This window comes from Leucoraja erinacea, chromosome 1 (genome assembly GCF_028641065.1).
Source record: "Leucoraja erinacea ecotype New England chromosome 1, Leri_hhj_1, whole genome shotgun sequence".
NCBI lineage: Eukaryota > Metazoa > Chordata > Chondrichthyes > Rajiformes > Rajidae > Leucoraja > Leucoraja erinaceus.
Window position 1 is genome coordinate 71,828,984 of NC_073377.1, and position 18,968 is coordinate 71,847,951.

Here is an 18,968-nt window from a genome sequence, read left to right on the forward strand (position 1 = left end):
AGACAACCTGAAGTATACTTTTATTTGAAGGTTGATTAACATCTGAAGCAGATTATAAAGAATTGTGATTGTAAACAGAACGGCTGATTTAAAAAAAAGTCAGATAATGAAGGCAAAAAGTGCTTTGGATGCTGTTTTGGGTAGATGTGAACAAATGAAGAACCACTTTCAATCAACTTGGCTTGTAGTACGATGATCCATAGAGGTAAATAAGGTTGCAATAATTTTGTCAATATAGCAGAGGCCAAGAATCAAAGCAAAACACGCAACATATCGACTCTATGACACTTAATAATTTCACCACTGTATAAACTAAATTCTGTTATGCAGGAATTATGGTAGGAGTATGATGATGATTTACATAATCTGTAATGATGAGAATTGATCCACTGTTTATATTTTGTTTTCTAAGCTGTTAATTCATGTACAATAAAATGCAGTAATCAAAAAGTACACTTGAAGTATATGCTGATTGCAACACAGCAGCATCTGATTAATATGTCAAATTAATTTTGTGTTCTGTGGCATTCTCTGGCAGTGCTTTTCCACATACAAAAAATTATTACATCAAAAACATCATTCTTTGGACATTAATGATTTGAATTCCACTTGTTCTCAATATCTTGGCATTACTAATTAACAGGCATACAGATTTGACACATCAATACAGTGAGAATTTCAGAAACCTTGATACATATTCCAGAAGTCAGGTCATTGCTGAGATATATGTTTTGCCATTAAAAAGGCAGGAATCAGCCAAACAGAGAAGAATCTGCAGCATGCAAGCTGAGCATTACTGGGCCAAAGGGTAAAACTACTCTTTAACTCCAGACTTGCACAGACACACTAGTTATACATCTTGGATTTTGTTGAAAATGTGTACTTTCATGACAATCTCATTCAAGAAAATGCTTATGAAAGGGAATATATCTTTCTTTTTACAATTTAAATGATTGCATTAAGTATTCTATATTCTTTACAGCAAAAGTAAGAATTAATTCAAATTAACGTAGATGTTCAGCACAGTTCTTCCAAATTCCTTTCCAATTGCTGCGAAACATAAGGCAAATGAAAAAAAAAATATTTTGCACAAGTACCGGTAGCTTTTTTTTCCACTTACTTGACTGAGGCTCTGTTGGTCATGTCCTGGAGATCACCAGGGTCAAAAAGCTGTGATCCCTTTAGTCCAAGCTCTTCACATGCTCTCAAAAACAATGTAATGTTGTCCTATAGGAGACAATAAAATTGATACAGGATGATGGCATGAGTGCAACAGTGCATTAATGCAAGTGTTATTAATGGAATATCATATGCCAGCAATACTTTATTTAAAGTCATGCTGATTCATTTTGGTTTATAGCCTGTGCAGCTCAAAAGTAAGTAATCATCTCACATATTTGTAGAACACCTACAAACTAACCTCTGTCCAAAATATTTGAACAAAATGGTAATTATATGTAACAAATGGAACAATATGTAATTATAAAACAAAGTTAGCAAGTATATACAAAATATTAACATTTGCTTCTTGATGTAAATTAAATAAGTGTTGATATGGTTTGCCTGCACATTCCTCACAAATATTATGAACTGAAATTAAAGCATCTTCCTATTTACTTTGAATCATAATCGCAGTCTGACGGTTAAAGGAGACAGACACTTAAGGGCCTGTCCCACCAGCATGCGACTGCATGCGGCGAGCGCGACCTAACGTGGTTGCTTGAGCTGTACGGCCTCGCGGGGCCAGTCCCACTTCGATCGCCGGAGCCGTATGGAGTTGAACGGGGCTGGTCACGACATCGCGCTGGGCTCCGAAAAACTGACACTGTCCAAAAATTCCGCGTGGCACTGGCCTGTCGCCCTGCAGCCGCATTGAGGTCATACGCAGTGCCTCGACGGGCGTACGCAGCTTCTTGACGTCGTAAGCAGCGTCTCGACGGCGTACGCAGCATCTTGACGCCGTACGCAGCTTCTTGACGCCGTACGCCTAGCACGTGGCGTTGCGCGATGACGTCAGCGCCCGGCGTGCAGTTGCGTGATGACGTAACCGCACAACGCCGTGCGACGTCCAAATTCAGTCGGCCCACCTCCTGCCCAGCTGATTGGTGAGTATGATGTCGGGACCAGCTCCGCACAACTCCAGTCGGCTCCGCAGTTGGAAGTGGGACCGGCCTGCGAGGCCGTACGCCTCAAGCCACCACGTTTGGTCGCGCTAGACGCATGCAATCGCATACTGTTAGGACAGGCCCTTTAGGGATACAACGAATGTCCAGTTTTATCTGCAGAGAAGACAAATAAATTAAGTTTGGGTGCAAAATTGCTGGTGGCAGTGATCTTTTTAGGACTATAAAGGTCTTACTGTACACTGAGGGCTGCTTTACCAACGTACACCCAGCATTGAAAATATTATGAATGGTGAATCTGTGGAATTCATTGCCACAGACAGCTGTGGAGGCCAAGACGTTAGGCATTTTCAAAGAGGAGATTAATAGGTTCTTGACAGAAGGTTACAAAGGAACCTTCCTTTGTAGAGAAAGAGCAACAAGCATGATGGAGAAGGAAGCAGAATAGGGTTGATGGAATGGTAGTATACACAATTGGCTGAATGGCCTAATTTTCCCCCTATGTCTTATGGTCTTATCGTCTAATTTCCTCAAGGTCTAGTAATGAGAATATGTTCCAAATGGTGATCAAAGTGCACATTTACTACTCCACTGTTCCGCAGCATTGATAGATGGGGTTTGGGTACATGGAAAGGTACTGTGTGGTCCAGAACAAGCCCCACACCCAAAGCTTTGAAGACATAGCCACATCCCCTGAGCTTTGTCAAGTGTCAAAACTGAATGTCTCTGACATTCATTAACAGATAAATACCATTCAAATCCAAAAAAACCCAACAAGTATTAAAATGTAAAATAAAAATTAAATCACATAAAAATAACCTTTATGGAAAAAATTGGAGAAAATACAATTAATTCAAAAAAATATTAATTTCCTCTTTTCATACTTATCTCTCCCTTTCATAGCCACTCCTCTCTACTCAAACAAATGGATACACTGCTCTTATACTGGGTCTGCTGCAGAGTTGCAGCAAGATGTGGCCCAGTGCACATGAAGCCCCATAGTGGGAAACAGTTGGGAAATCACTGGCCAGCTTGGACTGACCAGTTCAGGGCATCCTCAACCATGTTGCAGTCCCAAACATCCTGACACAGGGAAGGGAATTCGAAAGACTGCTAAATTAAAACATGTCCAAGACACAACGGTTCCTGAAGTATATTGGACTTTCCTGATCGTTGACTAGTTTAATGTCACAAAGAAACAACTATGAGATAAATGGGGCATAAATTTGCCTGACTGCAACTGCAATTAAAATTTAATGTGGAAAACAGCATCAAACCTATGTCACTCTTCGGGAATCTAAAGCTGCAGTTCATTCTCACTTATAATTGTTAGCTTTGTTGTGATATTTGAGGATGGAATTCATTAGCAATCGCTTGTTACAAGCAACAGTTGCACATTGAATATTTCTGAGATCACATGTCACTTTGAAGCCCTGGGTTTCAGATAATAGTTGGCATATAAGTTAATAGTTTAATAGTATATAATAGTTTGCATTAAGGTTGGAGGATATAGCAACTTCATGACCAGAAGTAGTACTAGATGTAAGGGACCAAGCCCATTGGAAAGGGAAAACATATTCTCAAGTAAGGATGTTGTGATTTGGATTCCACTTTGCGTGTGTTGTATCGAAACAACAGCTGCTCCAATCTGTCTCAGTCATTCGGATCAAGGTTTATCCTTATGATGGAGAAAAACTTGATGAGTTGCTGCCATCTATTGGGTAGACAGCACGAGCAAGGCAGGTTTTGCATCAGTGATGGGCTGCAGTGAATGTTCAGGTTGCTTACTGAAACAGCTGCAGTGTGTTGAATAAAGTTACATTTCCGTGTCTTTGAAGCAGAGAGGATTCTCTGTCCCTTTGAAGCTATTCTCCAGGAGGGATGTAGAGAATGTACCTCCTTGTCCTTTGAAGCTTATTGAAGTTTTGCAATTCTATCATGCATTACTTTATCGATTACATTACATCTTCACAAAAAGCGAGATGAAAAAAACAAATGTTATCATACAATAGCTATTTTCTTCAGGTAGTATGATATCATCACATTTGTATGCAAAGTCATTTGGTTTTAAAGAAATGCACATGTTATCATCAACTAAAGTAGTGTTTCCACACGAACAGAGAAAAAAAAAACATTTTACTGTCCTACTATCACTACTTTGACATGGGGTCAATTTTTGTATGATTATCCCCCTGTGAAATGTTGTGGACATTGTCACTCCAGGATAGTACTTTATAAATGTAAGTTGTTGCCGTTAACTACCTTGAGCTACTGTATGTGTGAGGCATCATCATGAAATGGTTAATGTCATCCATACACCAATGTATAGAAAATAACCAACAGTCCACGAATATAAAGAAAACCACTAAAGCCAAACAGGTATGGACAACAGCTTCTTTATCCTTCAATCCATCATGTCAGAAGATAGACAGAAAAAGCTGGAGTAACTCAGCGGGTCAGGCAGCATCTCTAAAGAAAAATAATTGGTGACGTTTCGGGTCGAGACCGGTCTGAGTTACTCCAGCTTTTTCTGTCTATCTTCAGTGTAAACCAACATCTGCAGTTCCTTCCTACAAAATCCAGTATGTCAGTTTGGTATGTGTTATAGGCATCTCAAATGACTTTGAGCAAATCAGGCCCATATTCCAGATGTTACATTTGAAATTAGAAATCAATGCTCCCTCCAAAGGAATCTATCTACGCTGTCAACTGAATGGCCCTTTTCCTCTACCTAACATGTGGAGAAATTTACACATTAGGAGTCAAGCATAATATCACCGACCCCATGCATTGTCACAGAATATATTACAGTGTAGTATGTCTGAGTAATAGAACTGGTTTGTAACCTTTTCAGACAATGCCGTAATATTTACAGAATGTTGATCACTTATTGCTATGATATAATGTTCATGACGCATGTTCCATTCAGATCTACTCACTTGCAATTTATAACGATGGATTTGCAATCTATTTCTGTGCAACACTTACATTATGACTGCTCATGTTAGGAAAAGTGGCCAAGAACAATTGCTGGTGATGCACCTACCCGAGCTGGTAACATCACAAAAATACCAGCACAGAGGAAACTGGGCAATGCAGGAAAGCCACCGATCTCATTGCCCCATCAGCAACAACACCCCAATAAGTCCCCTATATATTTTCAGATGGCTATAAGATCTAATTTCTCCATGGTCGGTGTAGGAGCCATTCTTGCTTAGGCTAGTTACTGTTAGCATATTTTATTATTTTGTCTACATATTTCTTGCAGAATTATTTTGTACGCTTGGGGTGGGATTTTGATACGTCGATAGGCGTGACATATATCGGATGAGGCTAGCGAAACCACTGGGACTGGTCCGATCGATTGGAGCGAGCAGGGGAGAAGGAATATAGTTTTTTACCAGATCAGATTATCAGAACGGAAAGCTACGATTTGTATAAGGATAAAGAGGATCTGCTATGTTTACTTCTTTCTGTACAACTATTTCAATAAAATAGACAACAGACAATAGGTGCAGGAGTAGGCCATTCGGTCCTTCAAGCCAGCACTGCCATTCAATGTGATCATGGCTGATCATCCACAATCAGTACCCCATTCCTGCCTTCTCCCCATATCCCCTGAAAAGAATCAAACTGGAAAGAACGACTGGGGGATTCGTTTTTGCTATCAGCTACGTACAATCACTCCTCCCTGCTTGTGTAGTAATGGCAATGGAAAGCTGAAGCTTGGAATAGTTTGAAAGTGCCATTACAGTCGAACTGAAGGTGATTTAGAAGCAGCCAGCACAAATATCCTAATTTAGTCATTTAGTCCAATCCGATTACAATTCTGCTAATTACATGAATAAAGCCTTAGAAAAGTGTTTAACCTACTAATGGCATCCCAGAGATTCCAGCACTGTGGAATATAGGACTATGCCAGATTTCTCCATAGCTCACATCTGCAACACTAACAAACAGAAGGACAATCAATCCTTTTCAGAACTTATGAAAAACAAGCTACAGAAATGTTAATCACCACCAAAAAAATGTATTGAACAACTTTGCGGCTTACATTAAAACCAGAAAGGGACATGCCTTGAAGGCTAATACCACTTTTCCAATTCCAATATCAGAGGTTTTGTTCATGATAACTGTGCACACATTTTTATGAAGATGGAATTGAGCCAGTTTTAGTTAAAGAACATTTAATTCGGCTAAAGTTCGATGTACTTATTTGGGTAGAAATTGAAATTAAACAGTGGTCCTAGTCACTCACCCCCAACTAAATTCACCACATATTTTCAGTAGTGGTGAATAATTCAGAAGCAATATCTTATTTCTCCCGTAGCTTTGGTACCTCAGAAGCAGCCAACATAAATACCACAGTTTAATCATTTGATTCAATATGATTACAGTTGCCTTAAATTCTTGGAATAATGCCAGGGCATAGACCCTAATCTATTTATCTAAACCTTCTCTAACACTTACTTTCTGAAAAAGAAGTACAATATTTGGTTCATCACACAGAATCTTTGTTATAAAGATTTGTTCCAGAGGGTCTTTCATAAGATGCATAAGTAAAATAGCTAGCATCACAAAGGAACTGCACGATAAAACATTCAGGTCGCATGTTCTCCTACAGGTTAGAAACATAGAAAATAGGTGCAGTAGGATATTCGGCCCTTCAAGCCAGCACCACCATTCAATATCATCATGGCTGATCATCCAGAATCAGTACTTCGTTCCTGCTTTCCCCCCATATCCCTTGATTCCGTTAGCCCTGAAAACAATATCCAACTCTCTCTTGAATACATCCAATGAATTCACCTCCAATCAAGGCAAAGGGGGCTGTGCAATACTGACAAAATTTTCCAAACTGAAAACTAAATCTTGTGTCTCTGACTGATTACGGTTTAGCAAAGAAATGATCATACTGTGTGCACCACAGCTAGGTGGAGTACAATGACTTTAGATAAACAGCACACAGCTGCCAATATCTGCAGCTGAAGTTTGGCTACCAGACACACGGAGGAAAACGCTGCTACTGCCAAGAAATATCACTCTGTACACTGCCTGACCTTGACCAGGGCTGCTAACTCTCATGGTTTGAGCGTGAGAGTCACGCATTTCAACCAATTCTCACGCCCTCATGCTGATGACAGAATTCTCACACTGTCTTCAGTCCTTGTGCAGCTAAGATCCTATAGTGGAGCTGTACGATCTTTACTGCACAGTTTGTCTCTTTGCGCCACATGACAGCGATCTGCACGGTCTGGGGAAGCGCGTCGGTCCCGGGCAACGGGTGTCAGCGCCTCTGTGTGTCAGCTGCGAGCGCTGTGCTGCCGGCCACCGCTGCAGCCTCGCTCGCTCCCTCCCTCCCTCCCTCCCTCTCTCCTGCCCTTCAACTCACACGGCAGCGCCAGCGCTGCCAATCCACGCTACACCGTCCCCGCCAGACGTCCGGGAGAGAGAGGGAGGAGAGAGGGAGGGGAGAAAGAGAGAGTGAGGGAAAGAAAAAATGCGAGGGACGGAGGCAAAGAGAGACGGGGAGGGGATGTAGAAAGGGAATGAAAGAAGGGAAGAAGAAAGGGGAGGAAAGAAGGAGGGGGAGGAAAGAGGGAGGGAGGGAGGGAGCGAGAGAGGGAGGGAGGGGGAAGGAAAGGTGTGTGTGTGTGTGTCTGTGTCTGTCTCCCTGTGTGTGTCTCCTTGTGTGTGTGTCTCCGTGTGTGTGCATGCCTGCCTGTTGTGTGTGTATGTCTGTGTGGGTGCCTCCCTGTGTACGTGTGCGTGTGCGTGTGCGTATGTGTGCGCCTCCCTGTGTGTGTGTGTGTGCCTCCCTGTGTGTGTCTGTCTGTCTCCCTGTGTGTGTTGTCACATCCTGGCCATAGACAGGACTGCTAACTCTCGCACTTTGAGCGTGAGAGTCACGCATTTCAGCCAATTCTCACGCTCTCACGCTGATGACAAAATTCTCACACTGTCTTCAGTCCCTGCAGTTTGTCTCTTTGCGCCACATCAGAGCGATCTGTGCGGTCAAGGGAAGCGCGTCAGTTGGCGGCTGTGAGTGACATCGCGTCTCTTCTCTTCTTTTCTTTCTTGGTTGAATGTGCAGCCACTGACAACGTGAAGCAGCCAGAGATGGAACTAACCAGGTGAATCAGTTAAAACATGGGGGGGGACCACAATGAGGCCAAACATCTCGGACAGCGTTCGGCAACCTATGGCACACGTGCCAAATCCGGCCCGTAACCTGAAAAACTACAGGGTTTTTTTTCAATTTGTTTTTGTGTGGTCGTGGCAGGCGAGCCAACCTGAGATCTGCAGCCAGTCCCTGGGACGCGAGCTGATCTGGGAACGACAGCCCGTCCCTGGGCACGCAGAATGACAACTTGATCATATTGGACATATTGGGCCAGCCATGTACATGTTGTATAACTATGACTCTATGCAGATCTGAATGGGCTTAGAATGACCATTTAAGCAAAATTGTCCCCACTTTCCCCATTTTGATTCTTGAGATTAATTTCCCTTTGCTCTGTTAACAGCATTAAAGTACTTATGAGGTAGAGTCAGGAAAGGGAACATGTTATTTTTTTTTTAGTTTGCTATAAATTGTTAGTTGATTGTTAGTTGACCGCCATAATTTCTGAAATGGTTTTAAAGTAACTTAACTGTTATAAAGCAGTAATAAGTAATTTTTGTCCAAACAATTGGAACTTGCATAAAATGTTTGCATTATTAGCAGGGCTGCCAACTCTCACGCATTGAGCCGTGAGACTCACGCATTTCACAAAATTCTCACGCTCTCACGCTGATCACAAATTTCTCACGCTCAAAAATCTGCAGGTGCTGGAAGTTGAAAATAAAGCAAAAATTGTTTTAGAGGCGAGTAAAAACCACGAGGGGAATACAAGGTGGATGCATAGTCCACCTTATATCCCGGGATATGTGATTCAAGAACTAGAGGGCATTGGTTTAAAGCAGAGCTGTCAAAATACCGGCCCGCCGGATGATTTTGTGGGAAAAAAAGTAGTTTTGTTTCTCCCGTGTAGATGAGGTGAGACAATGTTGTTTCTCCCGTGTAGATGAGATGAGGTGGTCCCAGCACCAAACTTCCCCCCCTCCCTTCCCCCCCCCCCCCCCCCCCCCCCCCCCCCCCCCCCCCCCCCCCCCCCCCCCCCCCCCCCGAGGCACGGCTCGCACCCTCACCTCCAGCGGCTCTATGTCCGTCGTCCGCTCTGCCCACACCCCATGGAGTTTTAACCCCGGCCCGGAGCCAGGAACGGACCGGGTGAGTGGGGGCGTCGGTGCCGCATCCGGAGCCGCGGGGATGAATCTTGGGCTAAGGCTCTGTTCCGATGCCTGAGCCCCGGGTCACTGACCCTCACCCTCCCCGGACCCCAGCTGGACAAGGAGCACCTGGGCCGGCCCGCATTCCCGGGAGTTAAAAGACTTGCTACAGTATGCACCAGATTGCACAATTTCAAGCTGAAAAATGCAAAAGCTCCCTCCCTACCCCCTCCCCCCCCCCCCCCCCCCCCCCTCAGTCGCTATGCTCCCACGCAATTTCTCACTCTCAACTCTCACCCAATGTTGGCAGCCCTACCTTGACTAAAAAACAAACCAACTTCTTTTGTTTGCTTTCAGGTGCTGATCCTGTACATGCCCTAATCAAAGACCATTTAACAAATCAAACCTCTTCTGCATACAATCTGTGATTAAACATGTATGTCATTATTAAAGTAAATAAACCGTGAAGATTATGAAATTATTTCCTGAAAAGTAATTACTGAAAATGTAATTACATCTCTAGCATTAGTTCGTGAAGGTTGCGACGGAACATTTAAGATGAATGAATATTGTGTATAATCAAGTTCTTCTCTCCACTACTTTAGGGCATTTAAAATAAACACATTAAAGCCTCCATTAAAATTACAGCAGCATATTTCAATGTAAATAATATTAACATGCCAGTATCATCAAAAGTAATTTCTATAATCAAGTCATTCATAGAACCCACGATTATTCCATAGTTATCAGTTCCAGTTCCAGTTGGGATTCCAGTAATTTAATCGAACTGTAATCACATTTGATCAAGTGATTAAATGGTTGTATTTTCGTTGGCTGAAAGGTTGATCACACTGCCTTTCTGGATAAGACATTCAATCACCACCCCATCTGTCCACAGAATTGGAAACAAAAGGTCAGTGTTTGTTGACAATCAGTAGAGTGGCTTCAGTTCCTCAAAACCCTCCATCAACCTGCAGCAACAAGGGTCATGTAGAAATCACTCATTTACTGTGCATGAGATCTTGCTGTGTAAAAATTTGCCGCATTATTTACCAACGTGCCAATGATACTATGCCATTAGTCATCAGAAGTTTTGGAAAATCACAGAATTTTTCTTTCTTAAAATACACTTATTTAAAAAACTGTGAGATCTTTATGAGATGGGGACTCTCCTCTCATTTCAAGAATTACAGTCAAAATATCATCTGAAAGGTAGCCAATACTTTAGATATCTTCAAATACGAGACTATCTGAAATCACATACCCAATATATGGTTCCAGACATACTAGACGAATGCATGAATAGAAACTCGGATTCAAATAAGTTAATATCGTACCTTTATAATACCCTTTTAAATATACAAACCCCAGCGTCAGAAATAATTACGCGAGTTTGGGAACATGAATTTGGCCTAACAATTTAGATAGATGGGAGGAAAGCCTTCTATATATACACAACTGTTCTCTTAACGTTAGGCACTCGTTAATACTATTTAAAATATTGCATAGATAAACTAAAAAAGATCTTCCCAAATGTTTCCCCTATTTGTGATAAATGTCTCCTGCAGGAAGCAACTCTTTTGCCACCTGTATAAAGTTACATAATTTCCGGAGGGGAATTTTTTTTGAAATTTTTTCAAAAATACTTGAAATAAAATTGGACTCCGACACAGAATTGATTACTCTAGGTATGTCAGAAGCCTGTTCTGAGCTAACATTATTTCAAAGACGTTTCCTTAACTATGGCCTGATAACTGCGAGAAACCGAATACTTAAATTTTGGAAACACACATCAGTCCCTACTGTGAAGATGTGGATTACAAACATGTCTGAGACACTACATTTGGCAAATATTAGGCTTGTCTTGGCAGAAAAACCAGATCAATTTTTCAAGACATGGACACCCTTCACCGAATTCTTACAAGGATAGTAAGGCGCAACACAACTTTGGATTTAAATCTGACTCTGGGTTGGTGAGGTGGGCGAGGGGGGGGGGGGGGGACGAAGGGCAGGTATATCTCCACTTTTTACTTTTTTTTTTCTCTCATATCTTTATTCACTCTTTGGCCACACTACTTCAGTAGTCTAGGGGTCTTATCTTTTCACTTTTCTCTTTCTCCTTCTCTCGTTCTTTCTCTCTTCTTTTCCCTCATTTTCAGGTTATAAGGTTAAAATTGAAGCTGTACAATAATTGTATAATTTTACATGCCGAATGTTTTATTCTTGTGCAATTGCTTCTAATAAAAATAATTAAAAAAATAAAAAATAATAAATAGCACATATAACTAGACAAAATATTTGTTTGAAAAAGCTTTGTCTACATGGGCAAGCTTTTTATACAGCAGGGAGTCGTATGAAGGCAAGGCAGGATAGCTGCTTTATTATTCCAATATGCTTGGTAGAGATTTGGGACAAGCACAGGAAACTGTACAATTAACGTACAAAATCTTTGGAATGTGGGAGGAAACCGGAGCACCCGTGGCGAACCTACATGGTCACAGGGAGCATGTACAAATTCCATACAGACAGCACCCGTAGTCAGGATTGAACCCAGGTAAGACAGCAACTCTACCGCTGCACCATAGTGCATTGGTCGTAGAGATGGGTACAAGTACAACATTTAAAAGATATTTGGATGGGCAAGTGGATATGGGTTCAGAGGAACATGGGTCAAAAGCAGGTAAATTGGATTAGCTTACATAGGCATCTTAGCAGGCATGGAGGAATCGCGACAAAGGGTAAATGTTCATACTATATAACTATATGAACAACTATGGACAATAGACAAAAGGTGCAGGAGTAGGCTATTCGGCCCTTCGAGACAGCACCGCCATTCAATGTGATCATGGCTGATCATCCCCAATCAGTACCCCGTTCCTGCCTTCTTCCCCGTAGCCCTTAATGCCGCCATCTTTAAGAGCTCTGTCTTCCTCTCCTTTGAAAGCATCTAGAGAACCAGCCTCCACCGACCTCTGAGGCTGAGAATTCTACAGACTCTGAACTCTCTGTGTGAAAAAGTGTTTCCTCATCTCCGTTCTTAATGGCTTACCCCTTATTCTTAAACCTGGTTCTGGACCCCCCCCCCCCAACATTGGGAACATGTTTCCTGCCTCTAGCATGTCCAAACCCTTAATAATCTTATATGTTTCAATAAGATCTCCTCTCATCCTTCTAAACTCCAGAGTGTACAAGCCCAGCTGCTCCAATCTATAAGTTATTCCTTACTTTGTCACATTAAAAGTCACTGTACAAGATGAGGACTCATGGAGTTGAATGTATTATATTGAATGTATTATATTGAAAGGGAATAACATGTCATTGAAAAAAAATGTTCATCTTAACAGATATTTGATCTTCTATTGGAGAGAAAGGGCATAAAAAGTAATGAAGCAAGATGCAGTCGTAATTCATTGGCTGCAGTAACAGATCTCACCATGAACAGACAGACTGGAACTCAAGCAGTTCTCATTCCACTTGCTTCATGCTTCGGTGAAGGATAAAGTTGTGCAATAGGAAACAGATCACAAAAAGCTTTGAGCTCTTGGCAAGCCATACCGTAACTCTCTCTGATCTGTCCAAGAATTCGTGTTTTGTTCCAATGCCTTGGAGGGATATTTAACAAGCATAAGATGCTGTCTCATTTCATTCTTCTGCTCTAGTTTCTGCTTAATTCGAGGGGATCAAAAGTCAAAGGAGGGTAGCCTTGGTCTCCAAGAAGCCGTCTGCTACGCCTCTAAATAATGTATTGCAGAATGTCATAAAATTTTGCATTCATGGTTAATGTTGGGGTAATACAATCCCATGTATGTAATGTCTGCCTATGATCAGCTTCATTGTAATAATCAAAATATTTATTTCATGGAGGCTCTATAACTGATGGTGTCATGGTGTCATGGTAGTGGTAGTGGTAGGGTGCCGGTTTCAGCTGTTGGTTGCATGGAGGTGAGTAGCGAATAGCTGCCCTTTACATCAAGGTAAAAGTGGTCAATGGGCATCAAAGGTAAAACAGTCTTATGGTTTGAGTCATAGGAAGGTACAAAGGAAAGTGGCTGTCATTGTTGAAGCACAATCATTTCAGTCCCAGAATATCACAACAGCAATCCTTGACTAAGACCACCTTTTCATCGAAAAATTAGAGATGGGATTGTTTACAAGTGATTGGGTCAATTCCAATTACAACTCCTCAGCAAAAGAAACAGTCCAAGTCAAAGCAAACAGATTTCAGGGATACGTTGATAGGAGGCATGAAAGTGACTGGCAATGGCCATCTCCAGCAAGAGAGAATAAACCATCTGCCCTCGATACTCAATGACATTACTATTGCTGCATCTTCTACCATCAAGATTCAAGAGGTTACCACTGACAAGAAATTCAAATAAACCAGCAACATAAATCATATGGTCTCATGACCAGGTTAGAGTCGAGGTATCCTATGCCAAAATACTCCCAACACCCCAAGATCATTTCTCCACCTGCATACCTACAACTATATGCATCTCCACCTGCCCTAGTAAGTGCAGTGCCAACCATTCTCAAGTATCTCAGCATAATCTAGAACAAAACAGTCCACGTTAATGGAAAACCATCAATCTCATTGAATCTCATTAAGAGTTTGGACACGCTAGAGGCAGAAAACATGTTCCCAATGTCGGGGGAGTCCAGAACCAGGGGCCACAGTTTAACAATAAGGGGTAAGCCATTTAGAACGGAGACAACGAAACACTTTTTCTCACAGAGAGTTGTGAGTCTGTGGAATTCTCTGGCTTAGAGGGCGGTGGAGGCAGGTTCTCTGGATACTTTCAAGAGAGAGCTAAATAGGGCTCTTAAAGATAACGGAGTCAGGGGATATGGGGAGAAGGCAGGAAAGGGGTACTGATTGGGGATGATCAGCCATGATCACATTGAATGGCGGTGCTGGCTCGAAGGGCCGAATGGCCTACTCCTGCACCTATTGTCTGTTGTCTATTTTATTGAAATAGTTGTACAGACAAAGAAGTAAACATAGCAGATCCTCTTTATCCTTATACAAATCGTAACTTTCCGTTCTGATTATCTGATCTGGTAAAAAACTATATTCCTTCTCCTCTGCTCGCTCCAATCGATCTGACCTGTCCCAGTGGTTTCGCTAGCCTCGTCCGATATATGTCACACCTATCTACGTATCAAAATCCCACCCCAAGCGTACAAAATAATTCTGCAAGAAATATGTAGACAAAATAATAAAATATGCTAACAGTAACTAGCCTAAGCAAGAATGGCTCCTACACCGACTATGGAGAAATTAGATCTTATAACCATCTGAAAATATATAGGGGACTTATTGGGGTGTCGTTGCTGATGGGGCAATGAGATCAGCCATGATCACATTGAATGGCGGTGCTGGCTCGAAGGGCCGAATGGCATACTCCTGCACCTATTGTCTATCGTCTATTGTCTATAGCATTCATTACCTCCACCAAGGCTGCACAATGACAACAGAGTGAAGCATTACAAAATACACTGCGGATTCTCAAACAGGGCCTCCAACACTACTTCCCAAACCCATGACCTCCGCAATTAAGAAGGTGCAAGAGAACACAACCATCTGCAGATCCTAAGTCATATGCCATCCTGATCTGTGTTTAACTCACAAGAAGCAATACCTTCACCAGAGGACAGCAGTGCCTCAAGATGGTGGCTCACCACCAGTTTCTCAAAGGCAATTAGAGGTAGGCATGAAATGCTGGCTTTAGTTACTGACAACACCCAGATCCTGAAAAACAAACTATAATTCTGTACGTAAGTTGCATATTTCATTGGGTTAAGCAATGGACAATGCAGAAATGAATACATGGGAGATCACTAAATGGCAAAGCTAGATTGCCCAACCTTACCCTTTATGCCTGTGACTATATTTTCATACCTTTGCCATTGCTTGACAACATTTGATGAAAACTGGTTCTGCTGGAACCAAATCATGAGAGGATTGTGCCACCTGCTGCAAAGGACACTTGTGTCCTGGGAGCAACAGTGCGAATGCCAATTAAGATGACCATCTTCTTTAATATCTTGGTAATTGTTCCTTCGCACCATCACGTACCATATACCATTTGACCCACAACATACCAGTAAATGAATGAAGCTTGAGTCGAATATCCAGCATTTTCATGTTCTTTCTCACTGTACCCCAACTGCAGAGTTGCCTAACTATGCACTGCAGCTTACATATTACAGCCACTGTTGCAGGTTACCTCTCTTGCCTGCCACCACTACCCACATTTATTTTAAGTGCCACAGTTAATCATCCAGTATATTTAGATCTATTATGTTACAAGGACTTAATGCATGAAACACTTGATGATGTGAAGGTGCCAAGGGTACATTGCAGTCTGATCATGTGCCTTGTCGGAATTTTGCTATGAATGAAATAAAGCTAAAACACTCTCAAGGAATGCTAGATCTGGCAAGCACTAAATTGAGAACAGATTGACAGATAACACCAAGTAATAGGGCAATATGCCCAGTAAACATTACTGTTAGCAAGTCCTGCGCTGGCAGCTTCCCTAAACCTTCGTGTTTTCAACCACTTTAACCCTTCCTAGTGCAGTATTGTACACGATGTAGAAACTGAATGCTGGTTATAGGTTATATTGATGGTAAGGGACTGAGCAATAGAAATGCCATTGGATGTCAAGCATTGGTAGTTTGAACAGTCGGAAGAAGGGTCCTGACCCAAAACGTCACCTACCCATGTTCTCTACGGATGCTGCCTGACCTTCTGAGTTACTCCAGCATTTTGTGCCTTGGTAAATCAGCAGTTCCTTGTTTCTACTAGTTAGAAACAGGCTCTTTGAGTCAGTGCTGACCATCAAACAGCCATTTATACTAATCCTAATTTTGGCCTCTTCATATTCTCATCAACAACCCTCTCCTGTCTCAACCCTCATCAGGGAAATCAGATAACCCAGGCCTGATACAACATCACACAGGCTATATAGGTCAAAGTTTTGGCTGGAGGAAGAAGGCTGCCATTGGAAGGAAGGGGTTAGTTATGGCATCGATTAGGTTCTGAAGATAACCTGTATGCCACTGTATCTGGCCAAGACCTGAGTTATCCAATTTCCTTGTAAGCTCTGCAATGTTAGACCACATGATGGAAGGATCATTAGCCTCATGTAGTATCAGACGAGCCTTGGGTTCCTAAGGTACTGAATTTCCCATCAGTTAGCACCAAATGAAATTGTTGTATGGTCATTAGGAAGTGTTTGCTTAATGATCCATTATAAGTACTGAGCAATTCCTCGGGATAATGCTTTGGTTTCGCCAGACTGAGTAGGAAATAATGAACACTAAATAATCATAGGATTCATATTTGTGAGGTAGAATTGGCAGTTGGTGGTGCTGAACCACTTGTTGGTGAGAGGGTAATGTTAGGTTGAGCCAAATTAGAATATCGGTATGGGTGTGGTGTTGGGTGAATAGTAAACTTGGACGGGTGTTGAGGATGAGGATGTGGAGCTTGATGGAGAAACACACCAGTAATTCACATAAAGGGAACCTACTTGGCATTGATTTACATAGCTGGCCTTGGAACTAATCAGGTAACCACTTCTTTAGTTATGCCAAAGATCTTTATAAGAGTGTCTTATAGAATGGAACAGGAAATGGATGCGCAAATGAAGATGCCCTATTCACCTCTACCCCTATTGTGGACATTGAACTTTGTCTCTGGAACTGGTGCTGAGAACTATATTCTACATTTTGTATCTTTCTCTTTGCTCTACCTATTGCGTGATTGTACTTATCAAGTATTACCTGATTTGATTGGATAGCGTGCAAAGCCAAGCTTTTCTCTGTACCTTGGTACATGTGACAATAATAAACCTGAGCCTAAAAATAAGAAGAGCTCAAGGTCACAAGTCTTTTAATAAATGGCAGCAGTGCCACCAAGGCACTGATCAACAAAAACAGACGATGCAAAATGCACATTCCCATCAGGGCCCCATGCTAGCAGAACTGTGACTGGTGATTGTAGTATTAGCCACCTACTGAAGATATACAATATTTGCTGCGAACTGGGACTTTTAGCATTAGTAATTCAAAGAATACTATCAATAATTCTCTGCCTGAGAGGGCAGTGGAGGCTGGTTCTCTGGATGCTTTCAAGAGAGAGTTAGATAGGGCTCTTAAAGATAGCGGAGTCAAGGGATATGGGGAGAAGGCAGGAACGGGGTACTTATTGTGGATGATCAGCCATGATCACATTGAATGGCGGTGCTGGCTCAAAGGGCCGAATGGCCTACTCCTGCACCTATTGTCTATTGTCTATTATAATTAGCAGTGATCACTTAATCAATGCAGTAAATGTGATTAACAAAAATATAATTTATATGCATTCTGAGGGTAAAAGACAATGATGAAGGAAGGAAATCAGTACTGCCTTATAAAATGATCTGCAGAGTGGGATGTATTCTTGTCAGATCATAAGATCATAATTGATAGTAGAATTAGGCCATTCGGCCCATCAAGTCTACTCCGTCATTCAATCATGGCTGATCTCCCTCCTAACCCCATTCTCCTGCCTTCTCCCCATAACCTCTGACACCTGTACTAATCAAGAATCTCTGCCCTAAAAATATCCAGGATAAATATTCAGATAAGGTTAATGGCACCCCATTTTGTGTTCAAGTCCCAATCCAGAGAGTTTATGACATAATTTAGACAAATACTGAGGGGCCGTTAAAGTTCTCGTGATGGTGTTTTTGGTATGAGATATTAAATCAATATGTTGTCCGTTCTTCTGAGTAGTGGCACAATTTCAAAGAAAAGCCAGAGAGCTTTATTTAGTATCCTCAATCAATATCACCAAATACAGATTTTCTGGCCATTGCTATTTTCGTGATGTGGCAATGTACAAATCGACTATTACATTTCCCACACTGCAACAATGACTACACTTCAGATGCTATAGAAAGGATTATATAAATACATGTCGTTTTTTAAAAATATAGAATTTGATTGTTCAGACCACACTGTGATTGAAATTATAGTTCTCTCCTTTCACTCTACTAGGACGGGTCAGAGTGAAGAGAGAAATTAAGAGCAGAGGCTGCAACACCAGATTAGAAACCCCAGCCAGGTAGAAACCAAGATAAGCAGCAACATTTTTCGGATCACAAACCCATTGCTGAGAACCAAGCTTTGCAAACACCATTCTAAACAGAGCTCGAAACATCAGGAACATGAATAAAGAGAATTGAGAAGAGGATGACAGGTAGTGTTTTCAATCATAGCAAACATCTGATTAACTCACAATAGATTTGATTGTTATTGTCCCTCTGTGCAAAGCAATGTAAATTCTCACTTGCTTTAATGGCCCCTGTATCTGCCATTCCTTAAGAAAATAAAAACAGTACAACATGTTTTGGTTGCATCAGTCAGCAAGTTCCCTTTCTTCACAAGATCCTGTTGTATTTACTTAAACAGTGTATTCAGTTTAAACTCTGAAGGTTGGTCACCAAGACTTCCTTGTATTATAGTCTGCTTGGACATTCTTGTGTAAAAGGTCTGGACAAACTCCATTGATTGTAATTG

At 41.7% G+C, this 18,968-nt stretch overlaps 1 protein-coding gene across 8 annotated transcripts in view; it reads right to left on the bottom strand.

Moving 5' to 3' along the window:
- limch1a (LIM and calponin homology domains 1a) overlaps positions 1–18,968 on the bottom strand; it is a 341,909-nt gene that overhangs the window by 127,330 nt on the left and 195,611 nt on the right. For all 8 annotated transcript variants that reach the window (XM_055637033.1, XM_055637023.1, XM_055637013.1 and 5 more), the window contains exon 4: positions 1,121–1,227. In XM_055637033.1, coding sequence (XP_055493008.1) covers positions 1,121–1,227 — 107 coding nt within the window. The remainder of the gene's footprint in view (positions 1–1,120; positions 1,228–18,968) is intronic.